Genomic DNA, 18542 nt, shown 5'->3' with positions numbered 1-18542 from the left:
AAACCTTTATTCACTAATAAATACCGCCTTATATCTATGAAATCTGCCAGCCATAAATCAGCCAGTCCTCATATTATAACACTTCTATGCAGGAATGTAATGCATACTGGTTTGTGGAGGTCCCAGACTACTTTCTTCTTAATTAGTCAATAATGTATCTTTCCAAAGTGACCCATATTTCGTTTGTTGGAGTTGTATTCTCTCCAATCGCTGATGCTGTGAACAAACCAAGTGATTCTATTATTTTATTGAGGTCATCGTGATATATATACTCCAGAGCTATAATGTTCATTCTCTTATACTGAATGTCAACACCTTCATTTGTGCTATGTGTATGAGGTAATGCAAGTCTAATAATATTCTTGTGTTTCCTATCATTCAGGCTTTGTATTCGTCCATCTCAGGTGTTGTTTCGCCTATGTAGGTTAGATTAGCCACATGTAATATTTCTGCACTTTTGCATGTTTTTTTTCAAGTTCTTGTCAGGGTTAGAAGTTTTGAAGTATATTTGGTCCATTAAACCAAACTTTTTCTAATTATTTATCCCCAACCTGTGTTGTGTTCTTGGTTAAATGTATAGAACGCTTTCCCAGTTTATTCAGTTTACCACTGCTGTCCCCATACATTACATCTATTTCTCTAACACTGCCACAGGTAATGTCATTGGTAACAGTATATCCTTGGTCTCCTTCATTTCCTCTATGGGCTCCATCTGTTGTGAGTGAGGGTCGTTTAAGACTTTAGGTGTGTGTGTTTTAAGGTGTCTCATAGAGCAGTCGTAATTTCCAATGAATAGCCTTGTGTGTCATAATGATCTTGTGTTTTTTTGAGATGCTGTTGCGTTCTATATTAGATTAGAGATAGTACACAACTTATACAGTTTCACATATTTATGCATATTAATGGTATTTTCGTTTCATATGTCTGAAACTCCTTCAGTCTTGTCATTCTCTGGGTTAACTACATTGATTTAACTCAGAAAGGCTCTCATACTTCCTTCGTGAGCATTTCTTTCCTTAATATTTACAGCAGAAATTTGTTTCATATCTTCAAATGTTTCTTCGATTTTACGGACCTCTACAGTAACTGTTTCCCGATATGGCATATTTATTAAAAGCTCTAACACATAAATATGGTTTTGGATACTACAATAAGTGAGAGTGCACTCAATAATTCAAGGGAATTACGACGTGAAAGGACCTCCAAAAGGAAAGAATAAATCATTGTTGAGCGAACAAACGAGATCTGTCGAACTGGGCACAAAATAAGAATAAAAAAGAAGTTATTGTGCTACTAGAGCTTTCGTAACCTAGCGGTAATGCAAAGTTTCCTAGCCACTTGATAGCTTGAAACGGCTGTAGTACTACACTAATTAAATCCAAGTCACAGAAGACAGCAAAACAGACGATAAGCAACATATTAACGTAGAGTATCTAATACAACGATTTAGGCACTTTCCAAAGAAGCTGCCATCACTGGAAAAATGCTTATTAATACAAGTCATAGAAAAGGACTGACAATACTAATGGTAGGTAGCAGATGAATTTTCAAGTGAGTTAACTGGTTGGTAGGTAGCAAGCGCTGTAATAGCAAAATACGTTACATGGATGATACTTCATGCAGATGTTTTGTAATGTACGAGTATGTCATCTTCCTGATTTTTGTAGATGACAAGATAAAAAAGTTGTGTGGGTAAGACAGAAGGCACATAGTTGCATAGGATATATGTGGGTGTTTAATGCCATATACAGACAAAGGATAAAACATATGAATAAATTATTCTTTCCCTCATTCTGAGTATTTAGAGTCTGTGTGCTGAGAAATATGCTTCGGAATTTATGCAAAGATGATGTGATGAGGACTTTTCTTTTATCTTGCTCTGCTTGATTACCGCTGCGAATTAGGAGAGGCTTAAATTTCTAACACATATTTTGAAAAGTATTTCGCATCAGAGCCTATGACACTTCATGATAATACAAATGAGAACCACTGTATGAGAATGTAGCTTAGTTCCAAGTCATGGTAGTGCTATTGCAATCCTATCATCTTTTATACCTTGTCTTTCATATTTACAATGTAGTTGATTATTGTCAATATAACAGCCACTAGGAACTGTAAATACGTTTATTACAGGCTAAGAACCAAGGCATGAAGTTACTGGAACGAGAAATTAGAATCTTGCGCCTCATATCTCATCCAAACATTATTTACCTGGAGAAGGTCTACGAGACACCAAAGGTATTTATATAAATTAAAATTTCCTATTGCAGTAGTTACTGTGAAAGCAATCGAGCCAGAAATTAGAGAATATATTGTATCCAGAGTCCATTAAACTTTGAATTTCTGTGTATAATAAATTCTAATGAACATTATGAAATTTTAAATAAACATAAAAAATCGACATAAGAAGATAAAAATAATTTCCAGTTGAGTAAAGGTACTGTGTATTATATTCCATGGAACGTTTTATGTAACTGAATGGCACTAGAGGTAACTTCTGTGTATAATTGTGTTCATTTAGATTTATGCAGACAGCTGTCAAAACAGAATCTGAGGAATTTGTGCATTTGATGAGAGATTTGTCAGTGTTCTGGATGTAAACCAGTAGTATGATCTCACCTTCCTGTTGGTTCATATTTTATCCAGAAGGTGTGTAAGTTATGGTGTTCACTCAACCTGATGTGTTATGTAAGAGAGTGACATTATAACTATGATTGCTGGCCTCAGTTCTCCCACGAATGCAACGTCATGTGGTTGTAATTATTTAGAATAATGTAATCTTTGCGTTTTACATCTTTTCCATAAAAACTGGGCTGACTGGAACGGTGTGAGAATGTTTCTTGTTTTTCCACTATATAGCTGTTTCAACTAGGGCAATAGTACTAAAGTGACAGATGCCAGATAAACATGGGAAGAAGTAATAACAATGATTCTGTAATCTGAAATGGCTTAGCTTTGATATAGTGGGTGCTTGTTGGTAGTAGCAACAGTAGAGGACAAAACATCAGCCGAAATGTCAACTTAGGCTTTAGAAAGTTAATGTAACATGAATTTGTTAGGTAGAAAAGTAAGCCAACGTGGAACAGCTTGATATATATGTCATTACAAAGCACACTGCAAAATACTAAAAACAGAAATCAAAGTAAATGACTAACCAGAAAAAGAAACACGATTTAGGGAAATGAAGATAACATCAGATAAGGTTATAATGAATCAAGAGACTCGCAGAGCCAGAAGTGAGGAGAAGAAAATCACACATCAGTAACAAATGTGTGCAGTTTTGCAGAAAGGCTTGACATAACTGATACTGAAAAGATGAGGTTGTTGAGTTCAGTACATGGAACACCTGAGGCTAGCCATTATGAGAGAATTCAAAAATATGAATATTTCATTAAACCAGAAGATGTAGTGTCCACCATAAAATCTTTATTAATAGAAATCTAGTGGTTATAATAAAATATCAGTGAAGTTAATTAAAGAGTCTTTTCTGAGTTTACTAACAGATAAAGTTGTTTATGTAATCAGCCGTTTGTCGCAGGAGAACCTCTCAATTGTCGGAAATATGTTGAAGTTAAGCCTCTATATGAGGAACGAGATAAATAAATGCCTTAAAACGTCTATCCTGTTTTACTTTTACTACCATTCTCTAAAACTTTAAAAAAGTTAGCATAAAAGTGGCTTCTTAACAATCTGACTACAAATAATCTATTGCCAAAGTCACTGACTGAATTTCTAAAGACGTCCGATACTGACAAAGCTGTTTACACATACAACGGATTGTGCTTATTTCATTAGACAATAAAATTACAGGCTACTGGTATATTCTATGATCTATCAAAAGCATTTAACTTAGTAAATCACAGTATCTTTTATGTAAGTTAGAATATTATGGTGTTGCAGGAAACATCACAGAATGGTTCATATCGTATCTATGTGACAAGAAATAAAGGTGTCCCTAGTAAAGAGTCCTGTATGAAGCTACCCATCCCCATCAGACTGGGAACTAGTTACATGTGGTGTCCTACAAGGCACCGTCTCAGGCCTTTTACTTCCTCTAGAACTTACAACTTGATAAAAAAATTTAATTGAGATGGGTATACCACTCAACTTCTGAAGCCCCTACACAATGTTGTAGTTATTAGGCATAGGTGATACAAAAATAAAAACTCTTGCATATTTAATTTACTTTCGTTCCATAATCTCAAAAGAGTTCAGGTTTTTGGGTATCTTCCTTAGCAAAGCTAAATTTTTGAAATCTAAAGCTGTGTAATAAAAACTATTTGTGGTATGAACTCAAGAACATCGTTGAGAGGCCTGTTCCATGAACTGGGGATGGTAATTACTGATTTCTTAATGAAATTTTCCATAAGTAACATAGCTTGCTTTCAGGTCAACATCTTAGTTCGTGGAAATAGCACTAGGAACAAGATAAACTTTCACAAAAATTTTAAATCATTTACTTTGGCCCAGGAATGTGGTTAGTTATTCAAGAGCACACATTTTTAATGACACGCCAGCAGTCATAAAAAGGTTAACTATCTGTGAAGTTCAGTTTAACAGAACCCTGGCGTATTAAATGGTGGCCAACTGCCAACTCCTACTCTATTGATGGATTTCCAAAGAGCTCTTTTGCTCTTTTTCAGTGCAGTGATGTGATCATTACAAAAGTGCACTGTGAACTGGTTATCTGTTTGATGATGGATCGTATTTTATAAGTTCGACAACAAGATTCTTACTACTTTTTAAATGTAAATATGCTCAAAAAGATTAGACTTATTCCACATCTATGACCACCATTTCTCATAGTATCTGAGACAGGATGTCAGCATCTTGCTTATTTTGTAAAAATGAATTATTTGTTCTTATTTTATGACATGTTCTACATCTTTGATGACATTCTCACAACAGATCTACTGGAACGAAAAGTACATCCAAACTAATTTATAATTCTGTGTATCTCTTCTTCTGCATCACCTTTCTGTTTGAGGTACAGAATATTGTCCATTATTGAATGGTTTATCGTGCTTTATCTTCAGTCTGTATTCCATCTCTTTCGCGATAACTGGCTGCTGATCTACCTCACCTTTCTGTTTGAGGCATGGGATATTGTCCATTATTGAAAGGTTTATCGTACTTTATCTTCAGTCTGTATTCCATCTCTTTCATGATACTTGGCTGCTGATAGATCACTTTGTGATGTTTATATAATACTGCAGCTCGTTTCCTCCAAACCTCTTCATTCAAGTGTGCCCATCATATCGTCCCTATGTTGATTCCTCACATGCTAATCTGTCACTGAATGTATTCACATCTTCCTCCTTTGTTTCCTTGCTTAGCTGCTCTACTGTAGGCTCCTTTTCAAAACATAAACTCACACACTTAGATCCTTCATCCACTTCTACTTCATTACCTTCAACAGTGCTTTCATCAAAACTCATTATCACTCAGCTTCGTTCATCCAATCTATGCCTAAAACAAATGACATGCTCGAACCTGGCACTACTAAAAACATTATTCCCCCAACTATTTCAAAGGAAATCAGCATTCACTCTTCCATGTATTATCTCCTGCCACCTTTACCATTTATGATCCTCACACAAGTCACTGATAGACTGGGTAATCTGACGTTGGTGTTGAACATTTTTTCACATAGTTTATGGAATACAGCACAGACTTCCTGTGTATCGCAAAGCATCAACACTTACTCCACACATCTTGCATTTAATCATAGACAACAAGGTTCCTCTGGACGTTTTACAATTTTCTTGTGTTTGTATTCTCTTAGATCTCCACTGTCATCAAGTTTGATAAGTTGAAGTCTGGTCATTGTAGCCTCACGCCTTCTGCCGTCTCATAATCTCTTGATGCCTTTTCTCTGCTCTGATGGTTGTGAAACTGATGAAAATTTCCACGAATCTTACGTTGATGACTACTGAAACTTCTTCGTTATTATGGTAGGTCTTTAAATTACATTTGTTGGTTCTTATTTCTCCTATAATTTTGCTTGTTTGTTTGTTTGTATTCCTGTGCTAATATTGATTCTAACTGCTCCAGCATCACAATAAATGTGTCTCAGTATTTAATCAGATTCCCAGATAAGTTTCCTTGCATCCTCTTAGATAATCTTCTCTTTATTGCACATTTCATTCTATCATCATTTAGTAGTTGCTCTAAAGTCTTATTCAGTTCCCATAAATGCTTGGACATTTTTTTTTCAAGGTACTCATTCATGTATTACTAGATTTGTGATGTATAGCTCTTCAAGTATTGTAGACTGACAACTCATGGACCAGTATTTCTTCAGAAATTTCCACTTGAATTAAATGTAATTAACATTCTTCTTGACTCCCATGTGAACGCTTTTCCCTTCAGCCTGTATACTGTGAACAGACTTTTGTCTGTATCTTTAAAATACGCTGAGAAAACTCCTTTTAATCACTTGGTAAAATGATTCTCCAGGTGAGAAACACCCGAAACACTGTGGTCACTTTTGTAGATTTTAAAAAGGCCTACAACTCAATAGACAGAGTAGCGCTCTGCAAGACGCTGGAAGAATTCAGCATTGACAGAAAGACGAGAGCAATCATTCGGGAAACATTAACGAACACAGTCTCCAAGGTTAAATTTATGGGGGATATCTTGGAACCATTTGAAATCCAAACTGGAGTGCGACAGGGTGACGGACTTTCACCATTACTCTTTAATATCATTCTTGAAACAATCATCGGGACATGGGAAAAAGAAGTCAAAGGAATCCAAATTGGCATTAGAAAAGATAATAGATTCAATGTGAAGTGTTTAGCTTTTGCGGATGACCTTGCAATCCTCACAAATAATAGAAAAGAAGCCACTAACACCATAGAGATGTTACACGAAATTGCACAAAGAACTGGCCTGCAAATCTCATATGAGAAAACCCAGTACATAGAAATAGTGCCACAAGACAAATTGCCTATTGTGACAACCCATGGGAAAATCGTACAAGTACCACATTTTAAGTACCTGGGAGAAATCAGGGATCATCAGGGATCAGGGATCAACCTAAAGGCCAATGAGAAAAGAATAAAAAAACTACAGAAAGCATATAAACCCACGTGGAACTATTATAACAAAAAGTCCATATACATTAACGCAAAATTGAGGCATTACAACACTGTCGTACTTCCGGAGGCACTGGATACATCTGAAACAACACAAATAGGTGGGCAAACTAAAATCAAAGAAATAGAGAAACAAGAAAGGAAAATTCTAAGGAAAATTTTTAGCCCAATACAAGAGCAAGGAATCTGGAAGAAGAGACCAACATCAGAATTATATAAATACACAGACAAGATTACAGATACAATAAGGAAAAGAAGAATGCAGTTCTACGGACATATCCACAGGATGAATGAAAACAGAATTTCAAAGCGAATTCTTAAACTCATCAACTCAGGCAGGGGAAAAAGAAAATGGATAAAAGAAGTTGAAGAGGACCTCAGACAAGCACACATAACAGTAAACGATGCAGTAAATGGAACTGAATTCAGGAACATCATCAAAAAACATAAATTTGACACCACAACACAGAAGAGACCAGGATGCAAATGGACAGCGGAGCGAAAGAAACAACACAGTGAACACATGAAGAAAATTTGGGCTCAGAAAAAACATAAACAATCATCATAAAGGAATTCAAGTTCAAACGTTCTCTTAAATTGGAATTATCGAAAATAATAATAATAATAATATTTGGTACAATTCCTCTTTTAGTTTATACTTCCACCCCATGTTAGACTGGGTGTAGCTATTATAACTGTTCGCTAATGTAATACTGTCAAGTTTGCATTGCTAGTTTTACTATCAGTCACTCTAGATTATTCTGCAGTTGTAATTCTTCCTGTAGGTGGTTACTCTAATAGTGATATTGCACCCTTGTTGAATCTCTGTCAGATCTTTAATCTCTTGGTCATGACTGCTTCAACATCTTGAACCCGCTTTTCTAGTACATCTTTTACTTCCACAACATTTTTCTTAACTTTTCCTGCTCCATTCACATGCTATTTCATCTTCTTGCAGTTGTGACCAAACAAGGTTATGAAGGAATTAACACACTGGACTCAGTCAGGAAGACGATGATTCAAATCCATGTCAGGGCATCCAGATTTAAGGTTTCTATGATTTTCCTAAATCACTCCAGCAAAGGGAAGGATGGATCTTTGCAGGGGCACAGATGATCTCCTTCCCCAGCCTTGATAAAGTCCAAGCATGTGCATCAATTAGATATAGTTTGTGTTTGTGGCTCAGTTTCAAAGCAAATGAAAAGTCGTGTAATTTCAGGTAAATATTGCTGAAAATGATTACATGGAAAACTAAATTTCTTATTTCTTATTTCGTATTTATATTTTTCAACTCGAAGGTACTTATTTTTTATCGCTTAATTTTGACATTTGACACATAGATATCAATTAATTTCTTATTAAATTTTCCATCACATGTTGGATAATCTGTACCATCAGTTGCAACAATTTTAAAATTCATATACAATTGAGTTTAATTTCAACAACATTCATTTTAATTCCTGCACCTTTGTTACAAATATTTAAATTATTTTGACCTTTCCATTCACATGGAAAGAATAAAACTGATAGCTCTCAGTCTTGTTCATTTATAGAAAAATTCATTAATTCACTTCTAAAATAGCTGATACAGCAAAAATGTTGAAATCAACCAAGCTAACATATTCATCATTAATATATGTTTTTAAAACCTTAATTTTATCATGAACTGAAATAAGTAAAGGATAGTTTGGTTCATAAATTATTGGAGCTCAGAATTCAACATCAGGCTTAAGTGAAGCTCTAATTTTTCTTTCACTGTGAAAATAACCATTATTTTTAGAAACTTTCCATCAGTTTAATTAAAATTAATATTAATCAATTAAAATTATATAATTCCTTGAATATTATCTGCAACAATTTTGTCATTAAGTTGAATAATTTTATTATTAAATCCTAATGCTTTTCTAATACAATCTTTTATAATCATGTGTATCACATCACTTTTAATAGTAATTCTATTCAAATTTTCATTTGCTTAAATGTATATATTTGGCTTTCTTTTATGCAAAAATTAATATTAATTAATTCAAATTATATAATTCCTTGAATATTATCTGCAACAATTTTGTCATTGAGTTGAATAATTTGATTATTAAATCCTAATGCATTTCTAATACTACCTTTTATATCCATGTATATCACATCACTTTCAATAGTAGTTGTATACAAATTGTAATTTGCTTAAATGTATATATTTAGCTTTATTTTATGAAAAAAATTTTCTAATTCTTTGAACTCTATTGACCAATTTCTGTTGCTTTGTCATGACATAGTTTATTATGCACAATACAACATTTGAAGATGGTGTTGTGTAAGAGACAACTAGTGCAAAATTTTTATAACTACATCTCATAGGTACAATTAATCTTTTCCTGAGAACTAATGAATTACTGAATTACCACTTAATTAAATTAAGTGACTCATTTATTACTAATACTTTATTACTAATTACATGAAAACAGAATGGGATAAAATCTATGAATTTGAGAGAAGAAAAAATGAACATGGGAAACTCAACCTAATTCAGTTCGATGCAAAGTAACTGAGAAAAGTCGATGAGAAAGACAACATTTTTTTAAAACCTTAATTTTATCATGAACTGAAATAAGTAAAGGATAGTTTGGTTCATAAATTATTGGAGCTCAGAATTCAACATCAGGCTTAAGTGAAGCTCTAATTTTTCTTTCACTGTGAAAATAACCATTATTTTTAGAAACTTTCCATCAGTTTAATTAAAATTAATATTAATCAATTAAAATTATATAATTCCTTGAATATTATCTGCAACAATTTTGTCATTAAGTTGAATAATTTTATTATTAAATCCTAATGCTTTTCTAATACAATCTTTTATAATCATGTGTATCACATCACTTTTAATAGTAATTCTATTCAAATTTTCATTTGCTTAAATGTATATATTTGGCTTTCTTTTATGCAAAAATTAATATTAATTAATTCAAATTATATAATTCCTTGAATATTATCTGCAACAATTTTGTCATTGAGTTGAATAATTTGATTATTAAATCTAATTCTTTGAACTCTATTGACCAATTTCTGTTGCTTTGTCATGACATAGTTTATTATGCACAATACAACATTTGAAGATGGTGTTGTGTAAGAGACAACTAGTGCAAAATTTTTATAACTACATCTCATAGGTACAATTAATCTTTTCCTGAGAACTAATGAATTACTGAATTACCACTTAATTAAATTAAGTGACTCATTTATTACTAATACTTTATTACTAATTACATGAAAACAGAATGGGATAAAATCTATGAATTTGAGAGAAGAAAAAATGGGAAACTCAACCTAATTCAGTTCGATGCAAAGTAACTGAGCAAAGTCGATGAGAAAGACAACATTAATGATTGACAGTTATATTTGAGCTCCAGGATGGTTAAACTGGAATATAATCAATCATTTATATGTTTTTTCTAAAGGCATGGATCAAAAAAATTTCAATAATTCATAAAAAAAATTTTGAAAAAGTTAAAGAGACCACTGACAGATTCTTCAGCTTTGTTAGTTTTATTTAAAATAATGATGAAGTTATACCATTAGAAAAGTGTGAAGATAATTCAGTTGTTTTATTTGATGATTTCATTCTTGAAAATCAAAATATACTTAGGTGGTGGTGGTGGTTAGTGTTTAACGTCCCGTCGACAACGAGGTCATTAGAGATGGAGCGCAAGCTCGGGTTAGGGAAGGATTGGGAAGGAAATCGGCCGTGCCCTTTCAAAGGAACCACCCCGGCATTTGCCTGAAACGATTTAGCGAAATCACGGAAAACCTAAATCAGGATGGCCGGAGACGGGATTGAACCGTCGTCCTCCCAAATGCGAGTCCAGTGTGCAAAATATACTTAGTAATGTTTTACTAGTTGTAAATGCAAACTTATTAATGGTTTGCTTGTTGCTCTGGTGATCACTTGATCTGTCAACGTCTTATTCATCCAGAACATCTAAATTTGCAATCGTCAGGCAATATGGCTTACTGACAGCCTCAGTGCCAAAATTATTTAGGCTAATAGTAAGTATAAACTCTCCATTTTATTGCTAATGCATCCTGTGCTTCAGCAAACAGAACAGTGCATTTTATCTAACTAATCAGTAATTTGTACTGTTTTTACATTACCTAACACTTTTTGGATTACATCAGCATCCACGGGAAACCAAACCAGCTTTCCTGTACCTGATGGTACGATATCATGGAAAACAATGTATAGCATAGATGTTCGCTGTTCAGATGGTAACACCTTTAGTGTACCTTGTGACATTGCCTCACTTGTAGTTGTTGTTCGCCATGGAAACATAGTTCCACTGAGTTCAACTGTATAGCAAGAAAGTTCGATTTTAGCTCGATATTCGTCCAGAAAGTCTAGTCCGTGAATCGTAAAATAACATTCACCGGCATCTGGCAACACTTCCAAGTATTGCCGGAAACTGTTAGGTCCAGTACTAAGGTCGATAAGTATTGCTTCTAATTACTTCACATCATAGCCACCCGCTCTACATAACCTGTATATTGGAAACGTAGTCTCTTCCTGACTAAGACGTCCAGAGTAATGACTGACAAATTAGCATCTGTGTCTCCTGAAAATTTATGTATCTCACTATCGATTATACGTAAGAAGCAGTATTCCATCTCTGCACACCTATGTATAGTGTTCCATTCTAATGAGAATGTTTTTCGACAGTCGAATCATTCCCGTTCGTGTTTAACAGACGCTTTTTCTCGTAATGTTTCCCTTGATTCTTATTCCTGCATTATCGCGCCTTATAACTGATCCAACCACATTCGCAATAATCCGGTTGGCAACACCACTTTTAGGGATGACACACGTTCACACCTGTAACACCTGACATGTTACGGTCATTATGCCTTTCCATAGCACAATACCTATTTGCTCTAACGGTGTGGCGACCCAAATAGCTTCAGCTTCAGGATTCTCCATCCTGACTTTCCATAACATTTCGGCGGTGATTACACAGTAAGACATCAGTGGAAGACCTATTTTTAGCTTCATGCAATGTAACTGCATCGGCTTTGGCTCTTTGTGTCAGCTCGTATGTTTGTGCTTCTATCTTATGGATTCTTTCTGAAAACGATTTCACTGACTCATTCGTCTTCTATATTAAGCTACTCAGTTTTCCTTTTGAAAAAATTTCGCACTGTTTTGCTTCCGGTAACGTTGGCGCCAACCGTCGACTTCCTCCTGGAATGCTCCTGCCTTACAAAGGACCTCATGATACATTATACAGCGTGTTACAGAAAGGTACGGCCAAACTTCCAGGAAACATTCCTCACACACAAAGAAAGAAAGTATGTTCTGTGGACATGTGTCCGGACACGCTTACTTTCAATGTTAGAGCTCATTTTATTACTTCTCTTCAAATCGCATTAATCGTGGAATGGAAAAACACAGCAAAAGAACGTACCAGCGTGACTTCAAACACTTTGTTACAGGAAATGTTCAAAATGTCCTCCGTTAGCGAGGATACATGCATCCACCCTCCGTCGCATGGAATACCTGATGCGCTGATGCAGCCCTGGAGAATGGCGTATTGTATCACAGCCGTCCACAATACGAGCACGAAAAGTCTCTACATTTGGTACCGGGGTTGCGTAGACAAGAGCTTTCAAATGCCCCCATTAATGAAAGTCAAGAGGGTTGAAGTCAGGAGAGCGTGGAGGCCATGGAATTGGTCCGCCTCTACCAATCCATCGGTCACCGAATCTGTTGTTGAGAAGCGTACGAACACTTCGACTGAAATGTGCACGAGCTCCATCGTGCATGAACCACATGTTGTGTCGTACTTGTAAAGGCACATGTTCTAGCAGCACAGGTAGAGTATCCCGTATGAAATCATGATAACGTGCTCCATTGAGCGTAGGTGGAAGAACATGGGGTCCAATCAAGACATCGCCAACAGTGCCTGCCCAAACGTTCACAGAAAATCTGGGTTGATGACGTGATTGCACAATTGCGTGCGGATTCTCGTCAGCCCACACATGTTGATTGTGAAAATTTATAATTTGATCACGTTGGAATAAAGCTTCATCCGTAAAGAGAACATTTTCACTGAAATGAGGATTGACACATTGTTGGATGAACCATTCGCAGAAGTGTACCCGTGGAGGCCAATCAGCTGCTGATAGTGCCTGCACACGCTGTACATGGTACGGAAACAACTGGTTCTCCCGTAGCACTCTCCATACAGTGGCGTGGTCAACATTACCTTGTACAGCAGCAACTTCTCTGACGCTGACATTAGGGTTATCGCCAACTGCACGAAGAATTGCCTCGTTCATTGCAGGTGTCCTCGTCGTTCTAGGTCTTCCCCAGTCGCGAGTCATAGGCTGGAATGTTCCGTGCTCCCTAAGACGCCGATCAATTGCTTTGAACGTCTTCCTGTCGGGACACCTTCGTTCTGGAAATCTGTCTCGATAGAAACGTTCCGCGCTACGGCTATTGCCCCGTGCTAATCCAAACATTAAATGGGCATCTGCCAACTCCGCATTTATAAACATTGCACTGACTACAAAACCACGTTCGTGATGAACACTAACCTGTTGATGCTACGTACTGATGTGCTTGATGCTAGTACTGTAGAGCAATGAGTCGCATGTCAACACAAGCACCGAAGTCAACATTACCTTCCTTCAATTGGGCCAACTGGCGGTGAATCGAGGAAGTACAGTACATACTGACGAAACTAAAATGAGCTCTAACATGGAAATTAAGCGTTTCCGGACACATGTCCACATAATATCTTTTCTTTATTTGTGTGTGAGGAATGTTTCCTGAAAGTTTGGCCGTACCTTTTTGTAACACCCTGTATACACTGATAAATCAAAACGTTATGACCAGTGCCCACCGCGATGTTGGATGTCGCCTGGTAGCATTGCGTGCGCGTGACACGGTGACAAAAGTATGTTAGCGGAGTAGACACGGACGGGGATCACTCTAGCGTAGATATAAGCTGCAAAAGGGGAAATTCACTGAGATAAACGACTTTCACAAAGGGCAGATTGTTTCTACGCAGAGCCTCTTAACGAGTAACACTAAAACAGCGAAGCTCTTGAATTTCCTGTGCCGCTATTGTTGTAAGGTGGCGTTATTTTACATGCCGCGTTTACATCCAATACGACAGAAGTAAGCCCATTCAATGATAGAAAAGACAGAGATTTTCACTCTGCAGCGGAGTGTGCGCTGATATGAAACTTTTCTGGCAGATTAAAACTGTGTGCCAGACCGAGACTCGAACTCGGGACCTTTAATATCAGCGCACACTCCGCTGCAGAGTGAAAATCTCATTCTGGAAACATCCCCCAGGCTGTGGCTAAGCCATGTCTCCGCAATATCCTTTCTTTCAGGAGTGCTAGTTCTGCTGCAAGTTTCTCAGGAGAGCTTCTGTAAAGTTTGGAAGGTAGGAGACGAGGTACTGGCAGAAGTAAAGCTTTGGGGACGGGGCGTGAGTCGTGCTTGGGTAGCTCAGTTGGTAGAGTACTTACCCGCGGAAGGCAAAGGTCCCGAGTTCGAGTCTCGGTCCGGCACACGGTTTTAATCTGCCAGAAAAGTTTCATATCAGCGCACACTCCGCTGCAAAGTGAAAATCTCATTCTGGAAGCATCCCCCAGGCTGTGGCTAAGCCATGTCTCCGCAATATCCTTTCTTTCAGGAGTGCTAGTTCTGCAAGTTTCGCAGGAGAGCTTCTGTAAAGTTTGGAAGGTAGGAGACAAGGTACTGGCAGAAGTAAAGCTTTGGGGACGGGGCGTGAGTCGTGCTTGCGTAGCTCAGTTGGTAGAGCACTTGCCCGCGAAAGGCAAAGGTCCCGAGTTCGAGTCTCGGTCCGGCACACAGTTTTAATCTGACAGAAAAGTTGCATATCACTTGTACGTTCTCGTGGCAAGTCTCCGCCACCAATAGCCAGTAGTAGATGAGGGAGGGGTACGTTAGGTTGTGAGCATCTACGGAAAGACGTAGAAGGACAGAGAAACTACTACTAGGTGTTTGATGGTTGGACGTCCATGACTCTTCACAGAACGTGGGTTTCGAAGGCTTGTCTGGTCTGTAAAGTAGGATGGATCGTCATCTATGCCATCTTTGCCGAAAGTGCACAATGCTGGTGCACGCACAATTGTTTTGGAGCATACCGTTCATTGTAAGTTGTTCAACATGGAGCTCTGGTGCAGATCACCCATACGTGTTCACATGTTGACCCAACGACAACGCCAGTTACGATTGCAGTGGGCACGGGACCAGTGGGATTCAACAGTCGATCAATGGAAACGTGTCGGCGTTTCGGGTGAACCGCATTTTTGCTACACTAGGCCGATAGTCATTTCCATAAACGCCATCATCGAGGTAAACGGCGGCTCGAAACGTGCAGCGCGCCACACATGCAGGATGGTGGAAGCGGTGTTATGCTCTGGAAAACATTCTCCTGCTCTATGGTAGAAATCGAAGACATGCTGACAGCTGCGAACCACCTGCATCCCATCATGCTTGATATCTTCCGAACGGCGATGTTATCTGTTAGCAGTGTGACTGGCGGTGTCTCGAAGCCAGAACCGTGCTATAGTGGTTTGAGGTGCATTATAGTGAACACACGTTGATGTATTGGCGTCCGAATTCGTCTAATGTAAATCCCATAGAACCCACCTGGGTCGCTATCGAGTGCCATCACCGTGTACACAAATCAGCGGCCCGTTATTTATGCTAATTACATGACCTGTGCGTAGACATCTAGTGCTACGTAACACCACAAACCTACCAACAAGCTGTTGGATCCCAAATACACGGAATCTTTGATGTATTTCGTTCCAAAGGTGGGTAAACAAGCTATTAAGCAGTTGTTTATAATGTTTTGTCTCATCAGTGTGTGCTTCAGCTTTGCCCATTAACTGTAAGGCTAAGCGCAAATTGAGCCACGTATAGCACGTGCGGCGTGACACAACACTACAGCATGATGCACATATTCCACGCTTGCCTCGCTGGTCCTGCATATATTGTGATGTGTACACATTCTTTGCACGCACCAGTTAGTGATGCTCTGCCTGAAACAATTGAAGAGCACCTACCCTGCAATCTTTCTCAAACGATTTTACAGAAAATGTTCGTTAAAAATATTTTATTTTTGTGTTACTTGTAGTATTATATATCAGCTCCGTGGTGTAGTGCGAATCATCTCGCTAATCGTTATACTTATTGTATATACCCATTTACGTAAAACACTGGGCATAATTCGAAAAGTTTGCAACGAAAAATGGTGGTCGCTATGATTTTGCATTTGGTGCATGTTACACCATATTTTGATGCATATGAAATTCAGCTAACATACCAAATTTTTCTTTAGAGTTGGAAGGAGCTGTCTATCTGCCTGTAATCTCGAGTAAAAAGATCACACGAAGCGCATTCACTCCAGATCGCACGCCAGCGAGAAAGGAATACTCATAACATCCCTCATATCTCTTAAACTGCTCGAGACATCGAAATGAGACTTTGTCAAATGACAGCACCCAAGGAGGAGAGCGTTTTGTCAAATTGTTAATACACGGAACGTTTTTTATCTATGGCGATTTGTCAGAAGTTATAGTTCTTATATAATTTTTTTCACTCCAGCTAATGAAACCAACGTTTCTTATTATGGAAATAAACACGAAATTTCTTCTCTTATGTTACTGCAAACCGACACAGTGAGGTTTTCTTGCGAGCTATTGATCTCTCTGGTCGCCAATTGCTTGTTTAATGAGACACTATTTCAGAATTTTGTTGCAATAAGTGCTGCAAGGTGAGTTGTGGAAGCTGTATTGTGTTTTGGCAAAAGAAGCACAGTTAAACATGTCAACAAAAGGAATTTAGCTATTACTCTTAAACTGTAATATTTCCTCGAATGAGAAAGGTTAACAATTCACACAAAAATAAATCGTCGATTCTGTTGCAATTTTGGTTGAGTCCTCTTAACCCATCATATTTTGAACACTGAACGACTGGAATGGAAATTAACTAAAGGATTTTATTCCTGTTCTTCATCTGAGCAATATTAAAACAATGACGTGCGTATGCTTCAAATGGTTCAAATGGCTCTGAGCACTATAGGACTGAACGTTTGAGGTCATCAGCCCCCTAGAACTTAGAACTACTTAAATCTAACGAAGATAAGGACATCACACACATCCATGCCCGAGGCAGGATTCGAACCTGTGACCGTAGCGGTCACGCGGTTCCAGACTGAAGCGCCTAGAACTGTTCGGCCACAGCGGCTTGCCAAAAGTAAGTATTAAAGTCTCGGTAGAGATGAAAATTGTAGAACAGACGTCTTCTGTCGGTGAAGTATCGTTGCTGCTCTTCAGCAGGTCTCCAGATGAGTCGAACTAGCAGATGTTATTAGCAGTTTTTTTAATATACGCTACGCAATGGGTTCCTGGTAACCTAGCAACATCTGAATTCATTATTGCACACTTTCCAGATTTCCACATGGTCTTCGGTGTTGAATCCCGCATAAACACACCACAGAATCTTGGAATGCTGAGAAACGGTTGTCATTCCTTCTTTGTTAGCAATACATTTCAGTGAGTTAAATATATCAGATCACCAAACTATTCCAGGACATATTTTCGGAGTAATACTGACTACATTCTTCATTTATGTAACTTGCTGTGTAATTAATTTATCGCTGATGGTACTATGTATGCAACCATTGAAATGCTTTTTCTCTACCCAATTAAAACATTGCCATTCAGGGGGGTTTGTCGACTGTTTCTAGCCTAGAGGGAAAATGTGATGCCGGCCATTGTGGCCGAGCGGTTCTAGACGCTTCAGTCTGGAACCGCGCTACAGCTACGGTCACAGGTTCGAATTCTGCCTCGGGCATGGATGTGTGTGATGTCCTTAGGTTAGCTAGGTTTAAGTTGTTCTAAGGTCTAGGGGACTGATGACCTCCGATGTTAAGTTCCATAGAGCTCAGAGCCATTTTTTGAAAATGTGATGTCTGCATGGATGTACTTTAATGTTTCTTATTACATTCAAATCCAAGTAATCACAGTGAAACTCATATACTTCAGATCTTGAACAGTTTTCAGCAGGAGCACGAAGGAGGTACATCTATGGAAATTTCCACTTTTCGAATTGTTGTAATGGATCATACAGAAACATCAACATAGGAAGCACATGAAAATCCTTGTTTCACTGCATAATATTTAAAATTTCCGGCTTTGCTTCTTGATCACATGGTTTTATAATATTACTTCCTGACGAAATAAATCTCGGGTGAACAGCCTGGTATGAGTGTCCTGTGCACACTCATACCAGGCTGTTCACCCGAGAGTTATTTAGTCATAAAATACGCCTGGAGAAATTGAAGAATCACCTCATATTACATCCTATTTCACTATCATCGCAATGAATTTTTTGTCCCTTCTTCCATG

The 18542-nt window shown here is 37.6% G+C and overlaps 1 protein-coding gene across 1 annotated transcript in view; it reads left to right on the top strand.

The window, feature by feature from the left end:
* Positions 1–2148: 2148 nt before the first annotated feature.
* LOC126176405 (serine/threonine-protein kinase 33-like) overlaps positions 2149–18542 on the top strand; it is a 73901-nt gene continuing 57507 nt past the window's right edge. The window contains exon 1 of the mRNA XM_049923563.1: positions 2149–2238. Within this exon, the coding sequence (XP_049779520.1) occupies positions 2149–2238 (90 nt within the window). The remainder of the gene's footprint in view (positions 2239–18542) is intronic.

This window comes from Schistocerca cancellata, chromosome 3 (assembly GCF_023864275.1).
Source record: "Schistocerca cancellata isolate TAMUIC-IGC-003103 chromosome 3, iqSchCanc2.1, whole genome shotgun sequence".
Taxonomy (NCBI): Eukaryota; Metazoa; Arthropoda; class Insecta; order Orthoptera; family Acrididae; genus Schistocerca; species Schistocerca cancellata.
This window is presented reverse-complemented; position numbering and strand designations above follow the sequence as displayed.